General features: G+C 42.4%; 2 protein-coding genes across 4 annotated transcripts; one reads left to right on the top strand and one right to left on the bottom strand.

The window, feature by feature from the left end:
* Positions 1–119: 119 nt before the first annotated feature.
* Positions 120–6,363, bottom strand: LOC147234555 (SPRY domain-containing protein 7). The gene is made up of 5 exons (XM_086145071.1): positions 6,212–6,363; positions 5,025–5,141; positions 4,454–4,620; positions 3,882–3,984; positions 120–1,299 (listed from the first exon to the last, which is right to left on the bottom strand). The coding sequence occupies exons 1-5, from the start codon at positions 6,315–6,317 to the stop codon at positions 1,202–1,204; spliced, it is 591 nt and encodes a 196-aa protein (XP_086001197.1). The 5' UTR covers positions 6,318–6,363; the 3' UTR covers positions 120–1,201.
* Positions 6,364–7,081: 718 nt separating this feature from the next.
* On the top strand, positions 7,082–9,418 carry trim13 (tripartite motif containing 13). Of its 3 annotated transcripts, XM_086145070.1 has the most exons (3): positions 7,129–7,270; positions 7,572–7,885; positions 7,975–9,418. In XM_086145070.1, the coding sequence occupies exon 3, from the start codon at positions 7,981–7,983 to the stop codon at positions 9,181–9,183; it is 1,203 nt and encodes a 400-aa protein (XP_086001196.1). In that variant the 5' UTR covers positions 7,129–7,270; positions 7,572–7,885; positions 7,975–7,980; the 3' UTR covers positions 9,184–9,418. The 3 variants fall into 3 exon arrangements, with proteins under 3 accessions (XP_086001194.1, XP_086001196.1, XP_086001195.1); XM_086145068.1 differs by lacking the exon at positions 7,572–7,885 and having other exon boundaries at positions 7,082–7,270; XM_086145069.1 differs by lacking the exon at positions 7,129–7,270 and having other exon boundaries at positions 7,317–7,885.
* Positions 9,419–11,566: the final 2,148 nt, after the last annotated feature.

Here is an 11,566-nt window from a genome sequence, read left to right as displayed (position 1 = left end):
ATTATAAAATTCGGGGCTCAGACGACTGTCAAATATATCAGGCAGTTCACTCAACAGAGCAGATCGTAGTCTTTTTACCGCCCGATCAGACAAATCGAGACCCCAGGAAAAAAAAACACTTCGGGACACGAAAGTTTAATAAACAATAATCGGAGTTGCTTGTACAATAACAGTAGTGCAAACATAGACAAGCCTTCAAAATATCAATTGTCACACTCCAGCAGGGGATTTGCGATGTCAGTACAACACAATAGATTTACATTATTTACCTTAAAATCTCAGCACCGGCTCCGATCTCTGAGATGGTGACATATATTAAACCCAAACCCGTTCCAGTCCCGGATAAATGTTAGGAAGGGACATTTCAGTGAAGGAGTCAAGATATTAATCTTTATACGTCTTAGTGGCATTGTTCATTGATACCGTTCTACATTTCTGGCATAGTTACTGTATTGGACCTCACACAAAAAAGTCAAACTAAGACACTTGCAGTTCGCTTGCATGTTGGTTTGAATTATGTGTGCATTCATTTCATTACATAAGTTTGGTGAAGTGTGTGTGAAGAAGTGAAGTGAATGTGAATAATATATACATATATCTATATATACATACATTATATATATATATATGACAGATATATCGATCTATCTATAAATAGATAGATAGATAGATAGATAGATAGATAGATAGATAGATAGATAGATAGATAGATAGATAGATCTAATTTGAATTTAATAAATATAAATAAATATAAGTTGTGGTCTGAGAATCATTATGAAGACATTTCTATAAACATGGCTTCTGACTCAGAAAAAAATGGGAATATTTAACAAATGCATCCAATGTCTGGCTTCCAAACAGACTGAGAATGTCTACAGCTATTGAAAGTGGCCTGGCTAATACAGTGATTGCCACTGACACATGTAAAGATATGACAATTTTCCATCAGCACAGATTTTCACAACCCTGTTATAGTGAAAAATCACTAACCCCTTCCCATTCCTTCACGGGGCCTCCAATGTTAACCCCACATTAGCGATTTAGAAACACAGTGATCAGGGAAGAAAAAACAACCAAAAAGAGGAGGAAATCAGGAGGCATCAGACTTTATCCAGTCAGGATCAAAGAGTACTGTCAGAGGTTGCAGAGGTCGATAGGCAAGGACGACGATGAAAAGCAGGGCCAAGGCTGAAGTGCACATTTAGAAGATTTGTTGTTCGAAGAGGATCTTTTCATATCCTTGTGGAGCTGTGTGATAGAAGTCACTGAACTGGCAGTCTAAAATGGCACTGTCATCCACTGCAAGAGCAAAGCACAGCACACCAAAATTTTTATAGATTTTTGCTTTTTGGGCCAACTTTGACCTAGTGTTTTGTTCTTTTTTTTTTTTTACATTTCACCTATCTAATCTGACAAACCAGGTCTCCAGTGTAAAAACGGGATAGGTCTGATTTGATACCTGCATGGCAGTACAAAAAAGCATTCTTTATCATCATATTTCAACATGCTGATTGACACTCGACCTCAAGGTATACATTTTTAAATGTGCCTCACACTTCGTACACAAAAACCCCATAAGTGTAAGATGTGCTTTTACGACTTTCATGGTTTGTGTAGCAACATCATGCTTTTTTCTTATTGGTCTACTTTGGAGTCTTTAACTCTGAAATTACAGAGGACATTCCTTATTTTGAGTGGCATTTAGAAATATTCAAATCAAGAAACACTCGAGTATATTTTATGTGAAAATATTATTACTTCTGTTGAATCAGTGGTCATCATATCCAATTTCACTCATAGGATTTACCAGAGATCACCCCGTATGTCTGCATGATAAATAGAAACACTTTGTAATTTACCAACTTTTGGACATATTTGTAGTGACCTCTACAACTTTTACGATTCTATTAAAGAGGCACTTAATCCTGTTAATGAATACATCAATACCAGGAGATGTTTGCTCATGTTCAGAAGTCTCTCTAACCTTACTTGTGATCAAAGTCAGGAGTGCAACCTAAACCTTAATATGTGCTTTATTGAAACAAAAGAAAAAATGAAAATTATATCAAAAATTTGGGAAATCACAGATGAAAATGATTCAAAAACACAAGAATTACTTTGTCATGAAATATTAATAATGGTGAAAATAGATTTGGCTGCTTTTTTAACCAAATTTGCATCACAATGATTTTAATCTAATTATTGACACTGTGTTGGACAGGTGATTGTTTAAGAGTAACACTAATTTCACTGTTTATTCCTGTGTGTGCGCACTGAGTGTTAGCATGTATACAACCGAAGCAGACTGGAGACTTAATTTTGCTGTAAAATTGCTGTAAAATCAGCAAAGTAGCGATCGTCTTTTCATCTTGTCATTTATATATATATATATATTTCAAAGCTTTATGAGCCTCCTCACAGTCTTATTAACCCTTTACACACTCATAAACACCTCCTGTACTCTTTAACGAGTAGTGACTGCAAGGCAAGATGCTGAACGAATGCTATGCGCAGGAAATGTAGAGAATGATGCTACGGTCGCTGAGCGCATCAGACTCCAGGAAACAGAACCCCATGCTCTGGTTCGTCAAATGCTCAATTTACCATAAAAATAACAGAAATACTAAATGTATGAAAATACATTTATAATTCAAATCCTGTGATACTGGGAAAATTTGCAATGTAAAATGGAACTGCAGATTAAAAATACGGATTTTAATCTGCAATACAATTTTTTGCTATACTACAGGCTTTTGCAATTTTATATCACAAATTAAAATCCGCCATCAAATGAGACTGCGAAAGGTGAACTGCGATATGGTGAATGACTACCGGATTGCACTTTAAAATGACAATAAACCTTTTAAATTCTATTTTCTATTCTCAAAATTGTTTGTGAAATTGCGATGCATATTTTGTGAAGTTGCCAATTAGTCACATTATCTTTTAGTGTTTCTGGATAACCCCCAGTCTTGAAGTTTAAACTAAGTTTATGAGACCAACGAAGAAAGAGTAATATTCATGAGGTTTAATCTAAATATGCTGACAGAACCATCCAAACAAGCTGATGATACGGATAACGTTACGGATGTATAAGGTAAGTCTGGGGATGAGGAAAAATACAAAAAGCTATAAAATGGGTTGACATAATGTTCAATTAAAACATACAGTTCTGTGTGATTTCTCATTTGTCTCAAAATCATCACCCAAACTTAAAACAGCTTATAATTAAATAAACATTATAGACGAGAGATAGCCTGTTAGTCATATTAACAACAATTTTAGGACTTTTAATATTTTCTTTTTATTTAGCAAAATTGTCATTCAGTAACGCAATTGTAATTGTTCCATTCAAGTCCCATTCTACCACACTTCTAATCATTGAGTGGTTGTTGTTGTTTACTTTTTATCCTAACAAAAAACAAGATACGCTTACACATAAAAACACTTGCTCTGGTATTATGGTACTATATTATTGCACATAATACTCACAAGAAGTTGGTGTTGACATCTATGGCATCATCCGGGGGATTATTTGGTATTTTAATCAAATAGATGAATACATACATTCTAGCTCAGATAGAAGTATATTAGAAGTATTGCGGTTGCAACGAAGTGAAAATGATTCCACTGAATGCCAATTACAACATCAGCACACTTGAAAAGGCCACTGAGAAAAATATAATGAAAGAGTTGAATCTGTTGAATGCAAGAGTTGAATGCAAGCAGAAATTCCTGAGAGTTCAGCCCAAATTATTATAGGAAAATTTGCTAATACCGCCCTCTAGCGTGGAGATAATGTAACTATAAAACTGTTTGACATGTCACAAGATTTCATTGGAAAAGACCAAAAAAATCAAGAGCCCAGAAAACAAACTTACCATATACCACAGGGTATACAGTGCCACGGATGCCTGAGGCAGGACAATGCAAGTTTTTTCCATTCAGATATAAATTCAGTTCCACATGGTCATATGTGACACCCTGGGGAGACAGTGTAAAAATCATTCATTTTGAAAAAAAATGCGTAACTACAAAATAATATGAAACACATCATATGAAATCAAGACTTGAGACTGATCAGGTTAGGTTATGGCTTTCCAATTAACAAAAGGAAAGAGAAATTGAATGAGATTCTAGAAATATCCACAATTTAAGGGCAAATACCTTTTAGCTTGTGACAGCTTCCCGATTTAGATATATATATGTGCAGTCTAAACTAGTCAAATGCCTTTCCTTAGTCAGAACTAGTTTGAGCACTCATGTATACCAGACTACACATTTCCCAGCCTTTGGAGGAGGCCATCATGGAATTCTGATTGTAATTCATCTTATTGTTTCATTCAGCAACTGACAAACGAACTGAGTCAGTAATATAACTAAAGACGTCAAATCTGAATATATAAACATATAAAATTAAGAATTATTCCATCAAAATAAAGTTTGTGCTTACCACAATATCACCTTCCTGTGGAAGGCTGTTTGCAGGGAGGCGATTCTTCTCTTCGTTGTTGTGGTGGATGGACCCATCATGCCTCAAGACTAGGCTATTAGAGTCTCTGCCCAAAGGCACTTGATTAAGATTGACTTTCTGTGTGGCAACACCAACTCCCCAGATACCTTCGCATTAAAACCAACAAGCACTTATTAATGTTTAAAAACAGTCTGTTCAAAAACATTGACAAACACCCATTCTCATTTATGACAGCCTTAATTCAATCCTAGAAATCACATGCATAGTCCATTTACTAATGTTTGCTAAATTATAACACCGGCCTCAGTGTGAAACTCTTTCAAGGTAGTGGATTTTGTTTCTTTCCAAAAGGCATTTATGAAAGTGTGCAAATCCCTTCTGCTTGACAAAGACCACACTTGTTAGTGAACAGAATTATACCAGTAAGCATGCAGTCACAAGACTGTTACCAAACTGATAGAAGAAGTGCACCTCAGAAAAAAATATCATGGAGGGAGGGAGGGAGGGATATGGTGGGGATAAAAACTGAGCTAAAACAGCTGGGACTTACCACTGGACTGGATCTTGAACTCAAAATAACTTTTGTTCTGGTGCAGAGGAGCATTGGCAAGGCAGGCTCCAGTGCCACATATCCTCCGCCCACTCTTCACAATAACAACATCTGTGCCTGCAAGACGAGAAAACACATATACTGTCGGCCAACATTGTCCACTGCTTTTATTTCGATTATATCCACGAAGATTCTGTTTTATAAAAGTCTGATTACAGGTATAGTAGGGCATTGGAAGAGCCACTATGAAATAAAAAGTAATTGTTCAAGGGTCCCAGGTTTCCAAAGTTTGCTGTTGACTTAAAAGCTCTTTTGCAGATTTAAAAGCGGTGTTGGAAGAAACGTGTCACAATACGTCATTTTAAGTATAATTTGGACAACATTCAATTGCAGGGTGCCTCGTCTCATCTCAGCGAGGAAAAAACGTTGTTAATTTAAAAAAAAAAAAAAAAAAGCGTTGGAGATGAGATTTGCTCCACTGGATAGAACGACGTCGGGCCCAACAAAATGTATGAAAGTTTGTGAGTATAGGGAATACAAGCTCCAATCAACATTGAAATGAATAGCATTCTGAAACGTAAATGAAAGGCATGGAAGTGCAGGTTTGACAGGTAGAGTGGCAGCAAGAAGCATGCAGGTTAAACAAGAGCTTTTGGGCAGGGCACCGTGATGAGCTGATCAACGAAATCGAAAGCCTGGAGAAAACTATTGAGCACTCTGAAAGCATGTAAAGAAGAAAAGTGAAGATTTTGAGATATTTCTATCATCTATAAAACATCAGAACAAAATAGTCTCTTTGCTGACAACAACATCTAGTCGATCGTGTTTTGTCACACTACCTTGCACGCTAAAGAAACAAAAGATCAAGTAAATATTACAGTAGCGTGTACTTGGGGTTGCGAGACGAACGGCCTGATCACATCTATGGTGTTTGTTATAACCCCAGGAGACGTACTGTTCGTGACAAGTTCTATCATTGTAGGGAGTAAGCTGGGAGAACATGATAGAATTAGTTCCTTGTGAAACTACATGTCACAAACAAACATTCTACGACACGGGTTTGTATGTTGCAAGCTAGTAGCGGTTAGCTAACGTCACCGCGAAAGCGGCGCCAACACACAGACACGGACACATTTGCACACACAAACGCCGCTTGTGCACCTGACATGTCAGATTAAGTTATTTACCCATGTGGTGTGTGTCTAACTGAACAGTTGGCATTTCTTTGAGCGGGATATGTCCCGTTCCGCCGTCACCGCAGCAGTTTAGACAGCACGTAAACATCGCAGCCATTCTTGCCCCTAAAGCTACACTTCCGGAAACGGCCCGTCACACCACCGAGCCAACAAGTGCTCGGAGTTCATAACTTCACCACAGCGCCATCTAGCGGCAGAGGTCGGAACTGCTTAAGCCCCTGCTACCCCACTGTATCCAATCACAGTGGTTAAGACAGGCAGTTGCTCCTGATGGCATGGAAACAAGGGAAGAAAATCAAGGTCAAAATTTCCACACGTGACTGAGTAACTATTGGATATCGATGTTACATAACCATAAGTGAATCGAAAGAGAGTTTGGCGAAAACATCAGATGTTTTGCCATGGACAAATGCTGGGTTTCCCACCCATAACTACGACGCATCTTGTGATTGATTTCAGCAAAAGAGAACAAAAACGAAAATAAATTAATGAATAAATAAACAGCCGGTTCATGTGCGAGCCCTGTATGTTCGTTCGATATTTGGCCTCTCTGAGGCAAAGTTTGCTGTTATCACTTTATAGAGCCGCTTGTCACTTGCGCATTTCATCACATCGACTGTCTGCATCTGAGCATTTTGACAAAAACTCGAATGAGCCAAACAAACGACCGAAGTAGGGCAGGATGAAACTGATGCCAAACTGGGACTAAACCCTAGTTGACAGTTTTTCCACGCTGTAATGTTTTGCATAGCAACAGCCCCTCCCCCATCCTACCGCTAGGGATCATCTGCAAATTACCCGGCGGGGACAGCAACGTAAAAGCTCCCAATGTTACTAACGAAACTGCCAAAAACACTCAACCGGCGTCGCGATGTCACTTAGGCAACTTGACTTTTCACACAACCATCGATCGTGTGGCCGGCGGGGACGAAAACACCGATTTTACATTTTCTAAGCGCCGCCAAAACAGTTAACTCCACACCCGGAAAGGGCGAAGTCTGCACAGCAACAAGCGCCATGATTGCGTTGCACCGCGCGTCTGAGCAGCTGGTGAGTGATTCTTCTAGGTCCTGTTGTTGCATGTTTCTATGCGCTTGCAAAACGTGCCCCTCCACCCTCCCCCGCCTCAAAGCTCTGCCAGCAAGAGTTACACCTCGTCCAACTTCGTTCGTTGCTCATTTGTCGCATTGCATTCGGGGTTTTGCAGCTGCGATTTAGGGCTCGACCCAGCGAAGCAACTTCCTGGTTTTCCCCGCTACGGATGGGAGAAGAGAGTAGGGGGGGGGGGGATCGGTCTTTGAATATGACGTTTGGAGGTTTTGACTTAAATTGATGATTATTTTTTTCTAAGTTGCTTGCACCACAGCTGCCCCCACCCCCCGAAAAGGAAAAAAAAGAGCGAGAGAAGCGAGATGCATCCCGCCGTTCGACGAGCCCACGGAGTCTCCAGCAGGAATCGCGCCAACATCCCCACGTCCGTGATTTTACGCGGGTTTAGAGACTCGATTCGAGTTCGGTCGTGGGACGGGAATTCTCCGCATACACCTGGAACATGACCGACACACCTGTATCCTTTGACGATGCCACAATCCCGTGTGTACTAGCCCCCTCCCACTGTCCCCATTTGCTGCGTTGCCTCGGGGGGCAGCGTCTGTCCGGGCGAGGGTGCGTATTACGGTCTGTTTGATTAAGCGCTGATTTATTGGGCTTTCGCTGTTTAAATTTAGCTCCGGTCGTCGATGTTGTTGTTTCAGGGCGACATGGAGCAGCTGGAAGAGGAACTTACGTGCCCGATCTGCTGCAGCCTCTTCGAGGATCCGCGGGTGCTGCTCTGCTCGCACAGCTTCTGCAAGAAGTGCCTGGAGGGACTTCTCGAGGGGAACCGGGGTGTAATTTTCAGGACGCCTTTCAGATGCCCCACATGCCGCAAAGAGACCCCGCACAACGGCGCCAACAGCCTGCAGATCAACTACTCCCTGCGCGGAATCGTCGAAAAGTACAGTAAAATACGGGTTCTGCCCAAGATGTCTGTGTGCGTGCAACACAGCGGCCAGCCGCTCAACATATTCTGCGCCACAGACTTGAAACTCATTTGCGGCTTTTGCGCGACCACGGACGGCCACAGAGGACACGAATTCTGCTCTTTGGAGGAGGCGTACGAGCGGGAAAAGGATGCGTTCGAGGAGTTGCTCCGCGGGGTGGAGAGCTGGCGGAGCGCGGACACCCTATCCAGCCTGGAGACGCTGCAAGCCGGCAAGAAACGGGCGCTCCAGGCGCTGAGCGCCGACGCGGAGAAGGTGAGCGATTACTTCGACAAGCTCGTCGGCGCGCTCGAATCCAAGAAGAGCGAGATCCTGTGTGACTTCGAGACCTTGAGGCTGGAGGTGATGCAGACGTACGACCCGAAGATCGGCAGGTTGAGCGCGGCGCTGGACGAGCAGAGACGCGCGCTCAGCATCGCGGAGTCCTTCCGGAGCGCCTCCGAGCCGCTGTGCTTCTTGCAGCGGATGCAGGAGTTCCGCCAGAAGCTGCGGGTGCTCAAGGAGACCCCGCCGCCCTCCCGCAAGGACATGGACGTCGGCTCCCCCGTGCGCGATTTCGACGTGACAGACTGGGATTCGCTGCGCCTCGGAGAGGTGGACAAGATCTCCGTGCCGCACAGCGAGCGGCCGTGCGCACCGGCGACAGCGGCGGCGGCGGCGGCGTTCTGGCGGACGCGCCGATGGACGCCGGTGCTGGCGTGCGCGCTGCTGTGTGCGCTCCTCCTGCTGCAGCCCCGCTGGATCGCGGTCGACGCTCCGCCGCAAATCCACACGCTCCTCTCCTCCGTTTCCACGCACTTCTCGCACACGGGCGTCTACCTGTGGGAGATGACTGGCTTTTACGCGCGCGTAATGGGCGCGGGTCAGGAGTGTATCGCGAACTTAATCGACTACACTGTCAATTTTATTGGCAGCGGTTAAGTTGGTTTAATGACCGCCCGCGGCGTCTCCGCCGTTCACGGGCGAGACATGCAGGCCCCCGTGATTGTTACATAAACCTAGAATCTGGAAACACCATCAAGGCAAAGAATCACGCCACTGTTGGGCGGTTTCAAACGGTTCCTCCCCAAATATTTGATGATTCCTTCAAATGCGCCGCATCTATTTAAAAAAAATATTCATTTCCATAACGATCCTCTAAATAAAACACATTTCCAGACTTCCATGTTTTGTTTTCATTCGCCTGCGTCATGTCAAACATGACGAGGAAATATGACTGACAGAAGGAGCAGCGGCCCAAAAAAAAAAAAAGGGTGCACCTCCACCCGGAGTGATGCTGCAACCTCTTCAAGGTTACAATCGTTGCATAAGGAGGGCCTGTCTGTGTGAAATATGCATCTGGCTGCACACAGAGAGGGCTGGTGGACGTGGTTGTGGTGGTGGTGGTGGGTTCATATGATATAATTTCATGACAAAAAAACAAACCAGCATCTTCACGTCCAACGAGTGCGAGTAGAACACTTTCACGACACGGGGCCGCAATTACATTTCTACGAAGTCTTTTGTTTTTCATTTATTTGCAGAGGTTGACGTGACTCACTCGTTGCATGACTTCTCCTGTCTATAAAGTCAAACATCTGCTCGTTGTTAAAATCACAAGGATCGTGTAGGCATGTCCCGGTCGGTAGATAACGACTCTAAAGCCTGGAATTAGGGGGGGGGAGAAAAAAAACAGACAATTATGTGGGCAAATCGAAGAGAATAAAACGGTTTGGGAATTTATGGAAATTCAACAAGCTCCCTGGCTTGAGGCCAGCAGTGGTGTTTATTAAATAGGTCAAAGTAAGCGAGCAAAAAGTGTGTTGTGTGTATTGATCTGTCCCTGTGTTTGTTTGTCCCCCCCTCCCCCCCCGGAATTGGGAATGGCTTGTTTTTTTTAGGGAAGGGCAAGCCCTCGGATCACACCACGAAGTCGGTCGCTGATGTCAGCACCGGCCGCAACACGCATGTACATAGGGATTTTTATATATAGCCTGGTGTTGCCAGGCAAATATAGGAGCAGAATAAAAGTACCACTCTGCGTTAATATTTTATCTGTCGCCGCACACAGATTTAGCTCGAAAAATACTGTCAATCCAAATCAAGAATGATCTACATTGGTTCGGGTGTTGAGTCTATAAAAATAAATCTACAAAGACAGGAAACGCTATATTTGAGGGTGTGGACAGATTTTTATAAAAGATAGAAGAAAAAATAATATTTATTCTGCTGAGTTAATAAACAGATTATGTGTCCAAGCTCGTCACGTCGAGGCCACCCACGTATCACCTCAAATATCGCCCGCAAAAATAATTCAAGTATAATAATTACTGTTATTACTCCCATCATTACACTTTACGCGTCTTATATTCTATTGGCGTTCCAGAGGATATTTTTATCCTCGCTTGTAAAATGTGTGCGTGTGTGTGTGTGTGCGCGGACACAGCAGCGTGCAGGCAGGCACACACACACACACACACCTGCAGATGACTTTGTCACAGCTCTGTGCACGGAGCTAGATCCTTTAAATCTCAACAAGCTTGTTAAAGGAAGTGTATAAAAAGTCACAAAAGCAGAGCTGAGAATATTTAAGCAGGTTTAAGAAATGCAGTTTCAGACTGGACGTGTGTATGTGTGTGTGTGTGTGTGTATATGTGTGTGCCGCACAGATTATTCAATAGAGGCCTATATATATATATATTGTTATATTAATAACACCAAAACCCCCACGTATGTGTCCCCTATGAAACGTTAAAATACCTTTAATTTGAGAGAAAATTAATAAAATACCAATAAGGATTTAAGAGGCTATTAATTTCTGCACAGAAAAAAAAAATGCAGTTTGAAACGTGAAACGTTGTTGCAGGTGTACGATGATAAAAGAGGCCCAGAATATGTTACGACAATATTCTTTAATTAACGAATTAACGAAAACGACAAAGGCCTGAGAAAAAAAAAACACCTTCATTCGCTGACTAAAAAAAAAGAAACAGTAAGTTTTAGGTGGAAAATCATATTGAAGCCCGCTTAAAATCCAAATTCTTTCCAAATTGCCCTCTTGTGACTCATTAATATTTGTAGTTTCATCGCAGAATAGTAGTTGTTTCCTGGCCTTCTAGGCCGGAAGTAGAAGGACGGCGAAGACGAGCGCCGGTTCCGTGAGGAGTAAAGACGGGTCGCGGCCTGAAAACAATAGAACCCAGTCGGAGGAGACTAAGGCTTCATATCCAAATGATATAAAATTATTTTTCTTATCAGTTAAAACGATGTGGCTTTTGCTTACAGACGACGCCGCTCGGAAATTTTGAAGTAGTTTATTTTCCTC

Source organism: Fistularia commersonii, chromosome 4, assembly GCF_037954325.1.
Source record: "Fistularia commersonii isolate RoL2024-O1a breed Wild chromosome 4, RoL_Fcom_v1.0, whole genome shotgun sequence".
NCBI classification, from domain to species: Eukaryota; Metazoa; Chordata; class Actinopteri; order Syngnathiformes; family Fistulariidae; genus Fistularia; species Fistularia commersonii.
This window is presented reverse-complemented; position numbering and strand designations above follow the sequence as displayed.